The 18,923-nt window shown below is 46.5% G+C and overlaps 1 protein-coding gene across 1 annotated transcript in view; it reads left to right on the top strand.

Moving 5' to 3' along the window:
- Positions 1 to 18,923, top strand: part of LOC144112427 (venom metalloproteinase antarease TserMP_A-like) — a 112,167-nt gene that overhangs the window by 12,787 nt on the left and 80,457 nt on the right. The window contains exons 2-4 of the mRNA XM_077645261.1: positions 5,767 to 5,856; positions 16,282 to 16,408; positions 18,412 to 18,501. Of these exons, the coding sequence (XP_077501387.1) occupies positions 5,767 to 5,856; positions 16,282 to 16,408; positions 18,412 to 18,501 (307 nt within the window). The remainder of the gene's footprint in view (positions 1 to 5,766; positions 5,857 to 16,281; positions 16,409 to 18,411; positions 18,502 to 18,923) is intronic.

Here is an 18,923-nt window from a genome sequence, read left to right as displayed (position 1 = left end):
AAAAAAAGCAGTCCTCTGATCGGCGGCTGGTTGAAGTTCGCGATGCAACTAAAGGGGGGCCAAGAAAACTATGGAAACTTATAAGCTGGCTGGGTAAAGCGAATCACAAAAAGCAGGAACAGATTCGCGATGCCGAGGGAAAATATTTAGAGTGATATAACGCTGTGAACTACATTTCATCAATTATAGCGGAGTCATTTAAGAGGGACGATAAGGTAGCCTCCCCAAATGAGAAAGCAGCACAGAACCGCAAAATAGAAAACCATTTGGAACTGATCAGTCTTGACTGGAAAAGGCAGAAGCAAATATTCTAAAATACACAGCCGCAGGAATCTACGAAATTCCTATCAAACTGAATAATGAACTTCGCCAAAAAGGCAAGGAAACACTGATAAAAGTATTAGAGGCAGTCATAACAAATGAGAAAATTCTGCACAGCTGAGAACAGCGTAATTTGAACTTGATCTATTAAGGAAAAGGCGATAAGTTGAGCAAAACATCCTTCCGACCAATTACGATAACATCAGTTATATACACGCTGGCGATGCAAGCGGTTAAATTGAAATGCACTCATGGGTAGAAAGTAAAAATACTCGGAGAACTTCAGAATGGGTTAAGAAGTGGTTGTCGCTTAGATGATAGCCTGTTCGGGCTCACCCAATCTCTAGAAATAGCTTAGGCGCAAAGCAGACCTCTGTATTTAGGCTTCCTGGACATACGTTTTGCATACGACAATGTTAAGAGGGAACCCCTGTGGAATATTTTAAAAGGGGATGGCGTGGGTAACGAGATAAATGATTTTCTATTGGAAATATATTGAGAAATAACAGTGGAAATTACATGGGAAGGAATAAAATGTACAACTATCGAGGTACCCAAAGCATTAAGGCAAGGTTGTTCTTTATCAACGCTGCTGTTCATGCTTTATATGAAATGTTTGGAAAGAAGGCTACAATGAAGCAATCTAGGTTATAATCTGTCGTAAAGATTAGGCGGAAGGGTTGTTGAGCAACGACTACCAGGTTTAATGTATGCGGACGATACTGTGCTGTTAGCAGATAGCGAGGATGATTTGCAAATTCTGGTTAATTGCTGTGGAGACGAAGGAGAAAGTCTAGGTTTCAGTTTTTGCGCAACTAAGTCAGGTGTGATGGTTTTCAAGGGTACAAGCGATAAGGATCTTACAATACAATGCCATTAAATACCCCCGAGTGGCCGAATACAAATATCTCTTGGTATAGGTAAACGAACGGAAAATGTACACTGAAAAGCACGAGCAGTCTCTCATAGCAATAGGGCGAAGAGATGCCGGGATAATGAAACATAATGCATTGGGTGGATACAACAGGTTTTGAAGTACTGAGAGGTATTTGGAAAGGAATAATGGTGCCGGGGCTTACTTTCGGGAATGCAGTTGTATGCTTAAGTGCAGAAGTACGGTTGAGATTGGAAGTAAATCAGACTGCTGTTGGAAGATTTGCAAGGTGCCCACGGGAAAACCACAAAAGAGGAAGTACAGGTGGATATGGGCTGGGCATCGTTCAAAGCCCGGGAAGCTCATAGTAAAAAAATATGTGAAGAACACCCATGGAAATTGGACGATAACAGGTGGGCAGCTAAGGCATTTAAATACCTGAACACAAAGAATGTTGACTCACGCTGGCGGGAAAGAATTAGGAAGCTAGACGGTAAGTCTGCCAGACGCGAAGACAGTTAAATAAAGAACATTAAATGATAGGTTAAAAACGCTGAGGGTAAAAATTGGATAAATTCCAGAGAAAAGAAGGCTAGTGTAGAACTATACAGATACTGGGAAATGCAGATCAGGAAGGAAGCGTTTTAAGACAACTCAAGCGGCAGTGCCCTACTCTTTGAAGCTAGGTAAGGGTGTATAGAACGCGCAGCTAAAAAAAAAATTTAACGAAGAAGTTGACACATGTGCGGTGTGTGGTAAATATGTAGAAACAATAGAACACCTCAGGCTCAAATGTGACGGTGTCCATCTTAATGTCGATGCGGGCACAGTCACTCTTCCTGAGGCCCTAGTGTTAAGAGATAACTAAAGTCCTTTAAATAAATCTGCGGTGGACATTAGAGAAGAGTGATTGGAAAATTGGTGGCTAAAAAGCAGACAGGCTACCCAAGGCTTGAAGTGTAGGAAGATGTATTTCAAGAAAATGGCTATTTTTTAAATAACAAATTACAGCATCGTTCAACAAAAATAACTTGGAAAAAAGCTTAGCATTTTGCGAACAGCTATCACAGCGTATCAAAGAGGACGCTCTTATCTTCCATCCATCCATCTGAGAGACGACTTGCTGCGCGCGCGCGAGGGAAAAAGCTTACAGCCTCTCCCTCTTCGGCTGGGATGTCGCACGCGGCTCCGCTCTTCGCCAGCGGGGCGAGGATGTGGCGGGGAGACATGCTCCCGTATCTCGTCTCCTCCGACTTGGGAGTATCCCTGTCCCAATAGTGGGCGAACATTCGCTCGTAAAGTTGCTGGTGAGTCGGACGACCTCAATTCCTTTGCGTGTTTTGTTGCTAGCTGGCGATGTAGTTGCTGTAGCAATAAACGCCTTGTTTGTGTCAGCCAGTACGGGAGCGCACGCGATCACGCGGTGGGGTTTGGGCTGTTGTGAACTGAGTCAGCCGAGATTGAACGGGAAGAGCGTATTTATCCCCCTAATTAAAGCCCCACAACGTTCATATGGACTGTCCCATATCAAATCTGGCTGAAGACTGTTAATTCTAAAGTTAAAGCAGCAGTTTTTGGTCACAAACTGCGGTGCAGGATTATTAAGATGCGCAAGGAATTGAAATAGCTCTTCATGTGAGGGTCGCAAACTGCAGATGCTTACTGCACAACTGGCCTGCTGTAAGGGAACATAAAATTTCGTTAACCTTGAGCGAAAAATCGGCGATAAAACATTTTTCTAAAGCTTTACATCCTTGAAGCCTTTGTCGATAGTTATTCGGCCTGCATTTTTCACATGAGGCCAGCCGAAAAATAAGCACGGAGATGACAGTGCCTCATTTTCCCTAGAATCTGGTTGTTTAAAATGTAACCACTCAGCCAAGAGGACTACGCCTGCGCGTACATGAAACAAAGCAGCACTTCGTAAACTTCTGAATAAGGTCGCATTTTTGTCCCCTGCTTTTAGTCTTCGTCTAGGTTTTGCTTGATGTTACATATGTAACATAAGGCATTTATCGAAACGGCACAGAACACAATCTTCCGTATATAGCTGCTTTTGAAATACAATGTTTCCCTTGAGGTCACCGACATATATTAATACAATTGGGGCCTTAAGAAAGACATCTGCGGAGCAGCATAAGTGACAGTTGAAAATTTGAAAAAGCGGCCTTTAGCTATGATTTGTTGCGTTCGGACTTGAAAGTATTTTTCAATCCAATGAAACACTTCGCTTGTGATATCAAAAGTGGGTGAGTGAAAAACTTTTATTGAACATTTGCGTAGTTCGGCGGCAGCACGATCCGCGTCGTCTTCATATCAGGCGATCCCGGATCCCGTCTTCGCAAGGTCGGGCCCTCATTCCAGGGCTCCGCAGTGCCGCGCTGCCTCGTAAGCGTGCTGCCCCAGGGTCCTTTGGACCGTGAGCTCGCTGCTGACGAGCCGGCTCTGCCATTGCTCCGCACTTGTGTGATATCAAGAAATTCGGCCTTATATACCAAAAGGGCTTGTAGGACAGCAACGGAGGCCTCTTTAGATATTTACAAAAACAATTAAAGCTACTGACCATAAAGGCAAGATTATACGCAAAACTGGCTCTAGAATTCTTTGCACATTTCTTCACACCAACAGAAAATGGAAACGAATGGAGGCGGCTCCAAACTTAACGCAAAAATTTCTGTTGATGACAATAATTTACTGTGGATAATGGACGCTGCGGCCAAAGTGCGCAGACGCTTTGAACAATAAAGCATCGTTGTAAACGGAAGCGCGAACATTTTTGTTGCAACATTGACGTAGTCGAAGCGTATTTTATAAAATGAAGTTGCTCAAAGGTTGCTGCAAGTGATGGTGAAAGCCACTGGAAGTGTGGTTCTAAAAGCCTAAACATACGCTCTAAATCGTAAAACCCCTTTAAGCTTAGTCGCTTAGCTCTATTTTTACGCAACAGCGTAATTAGCTCGTTGTGTTCAAAACCCAGCGTATAGACCATCGCCCTGCGTCAGTCAAAAAAATCCCAGTAGTCCCGAATGAAAGGAGAAATCTCCTAGCGTTTGGGTTCGAACCTAGGCCCTACGCATGCCAGGCTGGCGCGCAACGCACAGCTTATGCATGGTCGTTACGTGCAGGTTTTTAAAGGGGGCACCTAGTTAGACCTTTGGGCTGTTTATGGCTTAAAAAGGTGTATTTGGGGTGTGTAGTTATGTTACAGGGTATAAAAAGTAATAAAACCAGATAAAGATTTGGTAATTAGGCGCAAGCAATTGCATGAAATGAAAAGGCGGTCTAATGGTGCTCCAACGTGATGAATGAAATTCTTTGTATCTGTAGGAAAATGTAGCGGTACGGTCGGTAACGGAATTGTTGATAAAAATTGGCGAAACATTCTGTAAAAATGGAACAAAAAGAGAAAAACTAGGCGGTGAAGACGCTGTCGCGTGTAACCTTAAGTCGAAGCGTACTCCAAATCTTATGCTTGCTGTCAATGCTCTCGTCTCTTTCTCCTCGGGGGAAGTCAGTTGTTTAGCTAGAAGCACACGCCTTATTCCGTTTAGTCCTCGTGCTGTGCATTTCTGTGCTGGAGGGGCGCCTGACTGGGGTACCTAATTTCAGTTCAATCTAATTCAAAACTGGCGACACTCACTGCGGACGCAAGTTGTCAAGACCAGTTATGTAGACCATTCAGTGTCAAGAAATCACTTTGGTGGAATCAGGTTTGAGAAAACTGGCATGCTAATAACATCAAAACTATTAGAGCTGCCTGAAGTAAAATGAAAGGCATGTGATCTTTCTAATCTATACCAGGTGCCCCGACTAAATGTGACCAAGCTTTTCATAAAACAGACAATGACCAATCCGCTGGAAACCAACCGAGCGTTGTTTAGAGCCCCGTGACCTAGTCTGCATTGTTTTTGTTCGTCAAAGTTAATTGATTAGTTAGGCTATATTACCTAACTTAATTATTGTTGGATCAGGAACTAGGTTTCAACAGACCAGTTGCTCATCGCTGTGAAAACAGCTGACTGAAACATTTATACCTAGTTACGCAAGGGAGTTTTTTTACCGACCTTAAACCATAAACCGCCCAGTAAAAAAAGCTTCCATGCCACAATAGTGCCACTTGGGCAGACATGTAAAGCAACGCTGGGCACGTGATAACTTTTCTTTTAATGCAAATTAACCAGGATACGTAAATCATACTTTGATAGAATCAGTGCTTCCAGCGGTTTTTCGAGACGATCCGCAACATTTTCTCATGAAATGAAATGAACAATTCAAAAAAGTTTAAATAAAAATTTACATAATTGATTTTTACCAAAAACATGGAAGAACGAAAAAAATATTCCAGACTACACCACGGTGCTCTGAAAGCCCCCCACTTTCTTTCAATTGGCTCAGGCACTCCGTCTTTTTTATAAGCTTGGTAATATTTCTCTTGGACATGTGGTATATGTGACTGTAAATAACCTGCGAGAAAACGTATTACTTAATACCGCCTGAAACAAGTAATAATTATCTTTCTTTGCTTTAAAACTACATAAAAATTGTCATTCTTTTTCTCTGCTGCTCCACAGAGAAGCGCCCATTCCTTGAGTGGAGAACTGTACAAAGACCCAGATAACGAGGCTGCGATCCTAATTTCAAGAAGGGATGGCCTGCGTTTAGTAAGTATTGCCACTGCATGGGCTAAATTCTATTGCGGTTAATGTGCGTTTGAGAACAGGAGTTAAGGACAATCATTTCAAGAATGATTTAGGCCGTGGTAATGCGCAGTGCAAGCGCTATCTTCAGCGCTATTGTTTATGAACCTGCTTTTAGGGCTCCCATTTCAGCTTCCATGGTACCTCGTGATTTCACAAAACGCTGAAAGCACGCATTTTTCACTGCTGAGTCAGTGCTGCTGCGTCTGTCAGTTTTTCCAGTCTACCTTGCGCTATTACAACAGCTGAAGATGTCACACTGCGGTTTGAGTCCAAGGTTAACCGTTTTGTGTCTATAATGTCGCTATATTGCTGCCCTGCCCGTAGTCGATGCGGGAAATGTTGGCATGCCGCGAGTCTGTTTTAGGAACACTGCCGAGGGCCCCTCTACCACGCCGGCTTGACGCTTCCGCTCTGATGCCTCGCCTTCAGGCCCCGCTTTGCGAGTACGAGTTGTCGCCAGCCGTTATCCTGCTTTATCAGAGGCCGACGCACAGCGAGTGCCTCACACGTCAGCGTGTATGACAGACAGACAGACAGACAGACAGACAGACAGACAGACAGACAGACAGACAGACAGACAGACAGACAGACAGACAGACAGACAGACAGACAGACAGACAGACAGACAGACAGACAGACAGACAGACAGACAGACAGACAGACAGACAGACAGACAGACAGACAGACAGACAGACAGACAGACAGACAGACAGACAGACAGACAGACAGACAGACAGACAGACAGACAGACAGACAGACAGACAGACAGACAGACAGACAGACAGACAGACAGACAGACAGACAGACAGACAGACAGACAGACAGACAGACAGACAGACAGACAGACAGACAGACAGACAGACAGGCAGGCAGGCAGGCAGGCAGGCAGGCAGGCAGGCAGACAGACAGACAGACAGACAGACAGACCAGACAGACAGACAGACAGACAGACAGGCAGGCAGGCAGGCAGGCAGGCAGACAGACAGACAGACAGACAGACAGACAGACAGACAGACAGACAGACAGACAGACAGACAGACAGACAGACAGACAGACAGGCAGACAGACAGACAGACAGACAGACAGACAGACAGACAGACAGGCAGGCAGGCAGGCAGGCAGGCAGGCAGGCAGGCAGGCAGGCAGGCAGGCATCCTCTCACTTCTTCCCAGCTTCTTATATTCCTTGCCCTTGCCCTTATCCCCACCTCCAGTGCCTCCGTTAATGTCATGTGCTAAATCCATAAAACTCGCAGCTTTGTCTAGCAGGCGATGTACGTGTCATGTATGTAAGCCGAGTGGGACGATAGCCGGAGTTCTATGTAAGCCGTGTTCGACGCGTGCTCGCCTTTATAGTCTGCGGCGCGTATGCTCGGAACTTCCGTGCTCTTCCCTTCTGCAGGTATAAAATGAGCATGAAAAAACTTGCGCCTCCTATCCATGCTGTGAAGGCGGTTGGGCAGCGAAACTGTAAAACGGCACCCAATTGCCCTTCGCGACGCCACTTGAAAATTCACCCACATGGCTTACAAAGAGAGAAACCAGAGACAGGTGAAATGCACTTGAGCTAATTACGCATAGTTGCAATTACGCATAGTTGTAATTGACGGCACCGCGCGTCGAAAATAATTCCTTGCGGCGCGGTTTGGATGTCCACCGAGATATGTGACAGGCAAAATTCGTTTTATGAAAACCAATTTTCATTTCATTTTTCTTGCCTTGCAACGCGGTTCGGGTGTCCATCAAGATGCGTGACAGGCGTCATTTCTTTTATTTAATTTTTCCAACGGGCAAGGCTTCGCGCCAAATGGGCGAATGAACAATCGCGTTCCTTGAATTCCTTGGGAACGCTGCCACACGCGGTCGCGTCCCGCTCTTTGATGATCAATATGATATACACTCAGATTTTCAGTTGTAACTGTAGAGATATTCTTTGCTAAGGAAAATCAATGCATGAACAGTGAATGGTGGTAGGACAAGTTGCGTTGGTGAAACAAGAGTGCGAACGCTTCCACGATGAATTGAATGAACATCGTGTCTTGCGTTTTTGTTTTTTGTCCTTTATATTTATATTTTGTTATTCTTATTATTGTTGTTGTTGCTGTTGTTGGTGCTGTTGTTGTAGGGTTCATGTCTTTTATTTTATTCTTTTTATATTCTTATGCTTTTTTACTTTCTCTAATTTCTATATATGTTTTAAATTTTTTTTGAATGCTGCTGGCTAATTTTTCACTTAGAGTAGTAGCACAGTTTTTTCCACTCCTAGTAGTGACACATTTCTCGCTTACGATGGATGACAAGAAAATTTTCTTGGACGATTGAGGTATACAGCTTCGGTTTAAAATTCAGTGGGGCAGTTTAAAAGGTTGGCGGGGAGGATATCTTTTGCTTAACCGTCGTCGCCGCCTCAGATGACGCGGTTGGTGCGACCGCGCATCATTTAAATCTTTCATCTCTCTTTCAACTCTACTACTCTCTGCACGCGAAAGCTATTGTGGCTCAGTATGGGCCAGGGGTAGGCGCGTGCACATTTATTTCCATTATTTCTGCAGTCCCAGCAACAGGGGGCAATTTGTTGACCTAGACTGCGGTGAGGTAAAAGCCTTTAGCATAATTTTGCTGCTTGCGTCGCTGTTGTGTGGTGAAGATGTTGATTGAAGACGACGTTCATTAGCGCGCGCATGCTTGTTTGCTGGAGACTTCATTTAGAGCGTTTCGGAGGCATCCTTCCCGATCGGCGTTCAAGAGACGTCTGGCAACATTTCCTTCGGAGCGATCCTCTCCAACGATGATTGCCTAACTCAGTGATGTCACATGTATTCACAGTAGGCTGAAGCGCTGGTGCAATGTCTCCGGCGCCTTGCACATGCGCAGTGCATTATCGTATATTGTGTTCCCAGTTACAGCATACTACACTAACCACAAACGAACTAATTAACTAATTAACTAGTTACTAATTAACTAATTACGGATTGCAGAACACTTAGATAACTGATTATATTTACCGACAAACTAATTTATTATTCGCTAATTACCGATTAACTAATTAGCTAAAGTTTGAATTCTTGGTTGCTACCAAACCCGACAAAAAGCGTCTTCAGGACGCCGTGAAGATAGTTTTACTGCTAACTGCGGCAGGCCACAACGAATTAGAAATTTTACAACTTCATCTGTGGTGACGACGAGAGCCAGAAAAGGAATGCAACTGTCATTGCCAAGTTCGGCAGCAAACGCGCAGAGCACCTGAGTGAGTGGATGGCCGCTACCTGTTTCGGCAACGCGTCCAAGCTAAAGGTGAGCCAGTAGAGCAGTTTGTCTGAGAACTCAGGAAGATATCTCGATCCTGCAACTTTGGCGCTATGGCAGAGTCGTTCATATGTGGCCAAGCAGCTTTTGGAACAAATAATTCTAATGTATGGCAAACATTTCTGCAGGATAACCAGTTGAGCTTGCTTAAAGCGGAAGAACTCGGCAGGGCTGCGAAAATGACAGCCGTGCAAAACGATATCTGGTCTATTCTGCTCTTTACTCTTCTTTATCCCTTGTTTTACGGCGCCGTTCAAGCGTCCGCCGATATGTGAGACAGGTACTGCGCCATTTTTCTTCCCCAAAAACCGATCTTCGCATTCATTTTTCGAGAGCACAGGCAGATCGACGCCGTCAAAAGCAGCAGCACCCGCAGAAGGGTGGCGAGCAACCTGCAACGTCCAAGTGCCTCAGGTGTGGACGTACACAGGGTCCGCGAATTTGTCCTGCATATCGCAAAACTTACGTGAAATGCCAAGGGCAGAATAATTTTGCTGCACCTTCGAACGTGAATAAGCAAGTGAAGGATGCCAGGAGCAGCGAAGACTGCAAAGCCGAATTTGAAATCCTTGATGCATGTGTCAGCAACATTGGAAGAGCGTGTGACCATGACAGGGTGGTCCGAGCGAAAGTTGCGGACATGACGATAGCGATCAAAGTGGACAGAGAATCGCAAGCGAACATGCTGCCATTTTCAGTTTACAAGAAGGTGCAGCTGAGGATACCCTTTACTTTGAGCAACTGTATCCTACGGGAGGCATCATCAAGCGCTTTAGCTTCATGACCACCAAGGTGACTGTCGGAAACAAGGAGGCAAATATCTATTTCTTCGTCGTGAAGATGGACCGACAGGGCACACTTGGACTGCAAGCGAGCGAATTGCTGGTTCTCACGAACTGTAAACGAGGTGGGAATGAGAGGCAGCAAGGTAGTCCAGGTTCAACAATTTGGTCAAATTTTTTCCTGAAACTGGTTGTATTCAGCAACAATACCGTATGTTTATTCGCGATGACAACAAGCCAGTCGCCCAGACAGCCAGCTGTGTACCCCTTTTCTTGCGGGAGCCTCTTCGTGAACTTGCCCACATGGTCAAAGCCGGTATGATCGTCAAGCATCACCACCCGACGGACTAAGCGAGTCCTCTGCTGATTGTTTAAAAAAATGACAGTAAACGACGATTATGCGTGGACCTAAGAAAAATTAACGAGTCTAAAGCATGCCCATTAGGAGATGATGCGGCGAGAAGATATTGAGGCGAAATCTTCACCACGCTAGGTAAAGTCACATTCACCGTGCGCTAAGGCTGATTTATCGTCGACAGCACTAAAACATACCACACTAAAATATTTCCATGACAAACACGGACACCGGCTGCACGTATACACCGATAGCTCAGTGACCACTTCCAATTCCTCGGGCTACGTAGTCATCCCCGTAAGGACCATATAATAATTAAGCTAAAACATCGCACCAAATTTCATCAATTGGTGCTGAAATTACTGCTACTCGTGTCGCCATTGAGCTCATCAGTGAAGTAACACCCAAGCAGTGGTCTGTAATCACAGATTCAAAGGCAGCCCTCCAAGCTTTACGATCTGCTCTTCATCATGGGTCCCATGAAGAACTTGACGCGGAAATCCTAGAGCTCCACCACAGAGCCATCAACAAAGGGCATGATATTCGCGCGGCAGTTCGCGCGGACGAGGCCACACGAACTGCTCACCATGAGGGCGATTGTGTGTCCATCCCCGTCTCGAGAGCCGAAACAGCGGGTAGGCTTAGACCACTGCCGCGGGACATCACGCTTGCCGCGTCGAATTCAGGCCAATTCTCGCATTTTTGTTTAAAATCCTTGGACCCGGATCTGAAACTTCTGCTTCCATGCGGCCTAACGACGTGAAGCAACTTTGTTGTGGCTTGGGGTAGCTTTCACCAAGCACTACTTGTTCTTAATGGGTATGGCTGACAGCCCTGCATGGGCCATCTGCTGGTGTGATGAGATTATAGCCCACATTCCTTGTGAATGATCTGCCTACAGCGCCGAAAGATAGTCTCTTTGCCGTGCACTGGAGAATGTAGTTCTGCGCCCTCTGACGAAAACGAAGATTCCCGGCCACTGGCCGCGGCGGTCCTCAGCGGTGAAGGCCTCCAAGGCTCCGCTTTTCGAAGAATTCAGGCCTGCAGGATAGGCTGTGGCTTTACTGAACGCTGTGACTTTGCATATTGACTTTAATTTCCTGAAACTGCCTTTTCTCCTTCTTTTTCTCCCCTGACCCCATTTCCCCCGTGCGGGGTAGCAAACCAGCTATTGTTCTAGGTAACTTTCGTGCCTTTCTTCCTTTTATCCTGCTCCTCTTCCTCCTGCTCACCGAGCGCTGCCGGTTGACCTTGAATTGAGCCAGTGGTCGTCTGGCTATAGGTCTCACCAGATGTCCTCCACCATGGTGTCGCACCTCTTCACCTTTGACCTTGACCTCTGGCCTTTCACCTTTAACCTTTCGATTCGCTGGTAGGGGGCTTTAAAATAGAAACGTGACAATAGCGTGAGGTCATGCGATCGAAACTGCCGTTGTGACGTCAGTCTGGGGGGAATATAAGCCAGAGCCATGCGCGTGACTTACGCAGACGCCATTAAGAATTGCGGTGAGGAGTGCACGTATTGCGCTCATTGGGTGACCAAGCTCTCCCGAACAACCATTAAACTGCCTCCTTCCACGGTGGCAGGATATACAGGCAGCATATCCAGTGTGCGGGACTCACTCCATGTTACAAGCGCCAAGCTGCGTCTACATGCCCGGCACACCACAGTTTTCGCTCTCTAATCACGTTCAGCAGTAGTTAAAAGTTAAGCCGCAGGAAATTTTTGAATCTGAACTAGCAAGGCACTTTTCATCATGCGCATTGACGGGAATTCGCGGTTTCAGCAGATTCCAATGCATAATGAAAAGCCAAATTATGCACGTTCGCGACTCCTTTTCGTTGTTATCGACTGCAGACTCGGCCCTGCGGGTTAGAATTCGCCCCAGAAGTGTTTCATAAGGCTCTTATCGTAATTTTCGAGACGCTGCCAGGAGCGCAGAGTGCGTTGATGATGTCATCGTGCGGGGGGCCACAAACACAAGAGTACGATCATCGGCTGCGATCTGTACTGCAAGAAGCTCAGAAAGCTGGTCTAACAATTAATGCACAGAAAAGCAGCATTGGCGTGCGCAAGATCCTTTGTCTTGGCGACATTATTGCTGAGGACGGCATGCGACCGAACCCTACCCTGGTAAACTTGTTAATTCTACCACCGCCAGCTGAGAAGCAAGCAGTGCTGCGCATTGTCTGAAAGTTCAAAATTGAAACTTGGTTTTCGGGGAAACAAATGGCGCAGTATCTGCTCATATATCGGCGGACACCCGAACCTCGCCGTACTTTGGAAGAGACAAAGAATGAACTTAGAGAAGAAAGGAAGAAAAGAGTGCCGTAGTGGAGTGCTCCAGTAATTTCGACCACCTGGAGATCCTTAAAGTTCACGGCTCTGTTAACTGTTTTGCGAAATTCTTACCATCACTTACAGACCAAAAATGACTTCTTCGAGACTTGATCAAGAAAAATTACATCTTCAAATTGACTGAAAGCCAGGCTAAAGATTGCAAACTGGTTTTGCTACAGTCTAAGCAAATATCCTGCAATGGCTATCTTTCACCGTGAAAAGATTTCGAAGATAACATCCTGTGCTACTCAAACTGCAATAGGCACACTCTGTGACAACGGCACGAGGGGTCTTGGATACGCATAGTGTATGCATCACACGTCCTAACCGAAGCGCAACGAAGATGTATATAGAAAAATACGTTATGGCGGTCGTTTTCGGGTGCGAAACGTTCTATCATTTTTGCGAAGAACCATAGGCAAAACCAATGGACTGGTGTGCACCTGAATGACATCGTCTGCAAGCATTTTGGCAGCCTTTTACCGAACGGCTTCTCATTCTACCGGCGAAACAAGGTACAGATGCTGCCAGACTGTTTGTGTGATATCATTAGGGTTGACACGGTACTTGGCGAGCGGAGTGCGGCTGACCTTCGAGCACGTATTGATACAGTCCCCAAAGTGTGCCAAGAGGTCCGAGAGAAGATCCTCCTGAACCGATGGCAGGGCGGATTTATTTCGACTGACTAAAAAACGTCGTGCTGGCCAGCATTTTCTACGGTGGTTCTACGCAGTGTGCACAAATCTGCAACCATGCCAACGTCGTGTCGTGGAGGAAGGCGACAGCTGTGCCTTTGACGAGGGGCTGCTATTTTTTGAGAAACTTGGTCAGAAGGACATGGGTACGGCCATAACCTAGTTAGACGAAACCTTTAGCAACGACAAGTCCCGCTCAAGCAGCAGTAGAGTATGGTCATCCGCCAGATCCTCGTAATCGTGAAATATGTCTTTCCGCACGAGCACGAGGACAATGCACAGTGACGGCACCGTTACGTCATTCCCGGTAAAATAGCAGAACATTGCTGCAGTGGTCTGGAGATCAAAATAGGATAAGGCTTGCTTGGACGATAACGTGACGCGTGCGTTCTGACAGTCAATCACAGCGCCGTTCGCCTGCAGAGAGTCGATCCTCAGAATGAAGTCTCCGGAGCACTTGGGGAGCAAAATTCTCCAACGTACGTGAAACAACGAATGCCAGAATTCCAACTCTAGCCGTGCACTTGCCCAAAGGGGGAATTACGGACCCATCAGCGGTGCGAATGTGGGTGGCCGTCCATGGTGTCAGAACCTCGCAGGGAGTCAGTACCTCCCAGGCGCTCTCTGGGATGCTCCGCGATGGCATGTAGTAGTTTGCTGTTCCCAGGATTCGTCGGGATGGAAACCGCGAACACCCACTTGGCGGTACGGACATACTAGGTAGAGATGACGGGGCTTCCGGCAGTGGCACCAGAGATGCTTCCCTTCCGATGTGCTTCACAAATCCTAAATTCGAGAGCGTGACCCAGCTGTAGCAGGTGCTGTTGCGTATGCGGCGACAAATTACTCACAGGAGACGTCGGGGAACACCGTAGCCAGGTACGACTGCATTACATGTGCCAATGTTGCTGACGGCAGGCGTCGGTGTAATTGGACCGTAGCCAGCCGTGCGACGCAGAGCGGATGCGTACGTGGGTCTGTCATCGAATCGGAGTGGAGCTCCGGGGGCAGGCGGTTGCCTGGGGAACCTGCCGCACCTCGTTCCGGACGACTTCGGTCAGCGTTGCCAGCAGTGTAATCTGGGGCAGACTGCGCAACCTGGGGCAGACGCGGAAGACGCAACCTGAGGCAGTTCCTTCGGGAGAACGGAGCGAATTAATGCGCGCAAGGTGTCGCCACTGCAGCCGCGGCACGACGAAAGGGCTTCGGGAGCCGTGGTGTTGATGTCTCATTTGTATTGGCGGGCCCGTTGTTGGAGCATCGTCTCTATGGTGGTCGCCTTGGTAAGTAGGGGGAGGAAAAACATTTATTCAGAGTATAAATATTGGGTGGGCTCAGAAGGAGAACCTTTTGGTCGCCATCATAATCCGGCCTCTCTCAACCAGTGATTTCTGGTCGAGGGGACTGTGGCTATGAAAGGTTGCCTTCCAGCGCTCAATGCCAGATCGGGATTACTGTCCAAGGCTGACTTTTCTTCACATTTCCAAACTGCGGGAAAGAATGTGCCCACTGCTCCAAGGAAGGGGCGGTGCGAATGGTACGTGCCTGGATACCATTTACTCATAAAGTAGGGATTTGGCACAGTATTAGTTTGTAGCCGCCTGACAATGTGCTCTTTAAATTTGCGACGGGTTTTGAGAGGAAGATTATATTTCCTTCTTATGATCTTATAGTACTTCGTAATTTCTCCGTAGCTTAGTAAGAGCGAGGGGTTCTTAACTGTGTCAGAGAGAGGCTGCATGCCAGATGCTCGGAAGAGGAGAGCTTTAGCAGCTGTGTTGGCCTCCTCATTGCCCGTCGTTGGGAGGTTCCCTGGCGTCCAGAAGATCTTGACGTTGGAAGGATCAGACGTTTCCAAAATTTCCAAACACGGAGCACCAACCAATTGCCTCACGCAAGTACCTCAGAGGTCGCCGTGTTAAGAAATTCCGCAACAATGTGGAGTGGGCTTCGCGCGAGGCCCACGAGCTGCTCCTCCTTAACACCAAGCATGCGATAGCAATTTTACTTCTCCTTCGTAATATTGTCGTCGGCGCGCTTAAAGAGACGGGGCATGTCTTCAATATACATGCGCGCACTTTCGTTCTTACGCTGGTTTCATGAGCGCAGCGCAGATTCAGCCTTCTCCCGGCGATCAGCGTTAGGAAATGTGGCCGAGAGATTCCGACAAAACGTCTTCCAAGTGGAGTCCTTGCAGACTGCAGACTCTCTACAGCAAAGTAATGTGCTTTCGTTCGTTGCTGCAGCCGCCGCAGCGGGCTCAAAGGTGTTCAGCCAATCGTTAGCGTCTTCAAACACGTCGCCGTGAGAACATGGCCGTGTTTGCGTTAGGTGGCAAAGGATCGGCGCCAGGTGCCTGGTGTAAGTGGCTGCTGCAGTTGGACTCGATGGTCTAGACTGGATCAGCGCCGGGGACCTGGTGTCAGATGCCATGATAATAGGACTTGGCGTTTGTCCGTTGCCGTTGTGGGCTTGGGAAGGGCACCAAAATCAAGCGACCCTCCACAGAGACGGCGGCTCGGTCGCTCGTGAACCGTTGTGAATTCCATAAGGATGCTGTGTGGAGTGCGCAGGTTGCGAAACGTACCCAGCACTTCTCCAACGAACTATAGCGTGCAACGCAAAGGAGAACCACCGTATTTTCGCAGCAGGTCAGCGACCTTTATGAGTTTTCACGAGTGCGGCCCTTTATTATAACGGCGGACATATACTGGGTTTAGCGAGCTGCGATTCTTTCGAACAAAACAAATAGTGCCGTACGATAATGTGTATCATTATGAAGAATTATAAGCATACTAACCTCAATCTCATCACGGTGTGAGACACGTTTTGAATTTACGGTCAATTCAAGCCTGTATAAATTGAAAAACTTTATCTTCTGCTCCTTTTTGTCACGTTCTTTACACAGAAAGGAGTTATAAAAGAAAATATCATTGATCACGATGATGATGCTGTTCTCCAAGATGGCGCTGTAAGGCATCGCCTTAGCGCCAGGGAAAATCCTGCAGAAAAGAATTACCATGGAGATGATTTAGGTGAGCCGTATCTATTACCATATACAAATATAGTTTGTTTCTTTTCTCAAACAGCGTATTTGCTGTACTGGCTTGAAGGAAGCTAATTCTGCACTCCGTTTCTTGCTACAGTGTTGAAATGATTGCGCACAAATGGTAGTTTTTAACGAATGCATATAACTTTGCCATTTGTTCAGTGGGGGGCTTAGCGCACCAGTCCCGTGTTCTGAAAGAGCGAATGCTGAGGTCACTAAAATTCAAATTTAAGTAACCCAATTTCTTTCTAAATCTGCGATTTCAAGACCTTTTTATTAGTTAGACGCAGAAAAGCGCATTTTCAGTGCGGTGCAAGTAATTGCCTTATTCAGGGTTTCTTGGTGCTAATGAGGATGTTGTAACACTGAACGCATGAGGAGAAAAAAGAGGATTTTAAAGCGGGCGGGATAGAGCGGGAGATATTTGGGTAACGTCATGCTAGAAAGCGGCTGCAATTGAGCAACGAAAACTCCCGAGGCCCAAACCTAACTCAGCAACCAGGTACTGCTTAGCTCCTATTTACCCAGCAACAGGGGCGCACATACGAACTGACCGCGCGTCACTAAGAAAGGAATCACGACGACTTACACTGATTGTGCACTTTGTAGCTTTACATGTTTGTCGTTTGTGAGAAGGCTTTTGACGTATCAATTTAGCTCTTTTTGAAATAATCGCCCAACGCTACGATAGCGCGTCCACACTACAATGAAGGCGCCTGGAAGCATGAAATCGAAACTCCGACTTCACACGGACGGTATAATTCCATTGCCGCTGGTGCTTTTAAACATAGCTGCCAATGCTGTTTCTACTGCATGAATGGCAATAATTTCCCTAACTTCGTACAAGTTGAAAAGTGAAGGTGAGGAGGCGGAAAAAGTGACACGGAGGAAAGATGAAGCTCGAGGGGAGTAGCCTCGTGGCACACAGGGTGCCATGGCTTGGATATCTGTAATCCCGCAAATGGCGCTGGTGGGTTCTGATATAACAATGGCAGGGTGAGGTTTGTGTCGGGGACAACCGGGGCCTTAACTGCTAAAAATTATTTCTGTTTTAATTCGTTTTCGGCAGGGCAGAAATTAAAACAAAAGCAACAGATGGTGTGAAAGAAAGCGATCAATCGCTGGCACAGCCGGCCATGTCCCGGCACCGCCACTACACACGCTACTATTGACGCATATACTCAGAGAGAACCGCAGACACTATGCTCCACAAATACTTCGCACAACCACTGCATATTCTATTCTCAGATGTTGCATTACTATCTCGAAAACTCATCAGGGATTTCAATGCGCTCTGAAGCTTGCATGGCTATTCGCCAGCGTTGGCACCGGAATTCCTGCGCGACACGAGTGCGGCTGCGATTATTCTACAGCATGACATCGCGGGCATGACCAGATCATAAGCCGCGTGACGTCTTCTTTAACGGCCTATGTCAGAGCGAATTGTGGCTAATGACAGAGATGTAAGCGAACATTTGAGGATATGAATAGTAGACTAGTTTTGCCACATCTTTTGTCACATCTTCTGTATAGTTGAGCAACAATGAAGATTTGGCAGGCCAGTGGTAAGGCAGTAGCGGTTACAGCGGTCAATTTAATGGGCATTTTCTGCTCAATTGATATGTGCCGTGTTCATTCTTTCATATTTATATTCGCATCGAACAGAATGTTGATAACAGAGAAGAATTTCCATCGAAAATTCGCGGTTAAGAAGGTTTTCGGGGAAAATGAAAGTGCATTTTCTGTCAGAATAACAACCTGTTGCTCTCGGTGGAACGGGGCTCTTAGATCCGTTGTCCTATGTTTGTTTTTGAGCAAGGTTCATTGGCGTTGACGTTCGACTGAAATTTAGCATGTGATAACGTTTGTCAGAGTAAGACAAAAATCAGTCGGAAGCATTTTTCTCCGGCCTCCAATGCGAGCTTTCTTTATCAGACATGAACAGCACACTAAAGCGAGAGAGTAACATACGAATTTTGCTTCTTGTAGCATACACCAGCGAAGCAAGTGAGCGGTTCCTTGGTCGTTTTCAAGAAAGACGCGACATTGCGATGAGCGAACGCTCTTTCGAGTCTAAAGGTGAGATTGTGCTTTCCTTGCATCCGTTAAAGGAAACAACTGTGCGAAGGCACTTATAACGGTAGAGCGCAATAACATAACACGGATTTGGTGCGGTGCAGTTTTCGCCACAGAGCTACGTAAATAAATTTTTGGCGTCATCTAGCTTGGAATTGAAGTGTGACATGGAACCACACTGGTCTCCGTGAAACTCGTTATTTTCACAAAAAGACAAGAGTGGACCAGATTTAATCGTAGCGCGAAAATTTAACGTTGTTTAACGAAGCCGACTGCTCGACATGCAGTTTCAATAACCGGTTCCCTGTTGTGCCTAAGGCAAACATTTTGTAAGAGCTTTAACTGTCGTAATAAAATAAAACGAAGCGGAAATCATATTCATTCATGATTTTACGAAACACTTTGTTGAGTCAAATACACAATAA

The sequence above is a fragment of the Amblyomma americanum genome, unplaced genomic scaffold, assembly GCF_052857255.1.
Source record: "Amblyomma americanum isolate KBUSLIRL-KWMA unplaced genomic scaffold, ASM5285725v1 scaffold_109, whole genome shotgun sequence".
In the NCBI taxonomy this organism is placed as follows: domain Eukaryota; kingdom Metazoa; phylum Arthropoda; class Arachnida; order Ixodida; family Ixodidae; genus Amblyomma; species Amblyomma americanum.
The sequence above is the reverse complement of the archived record's forward strand: the minus strand, read 5'-3'. Positions and strand labels throughout refer to the sequence as shown.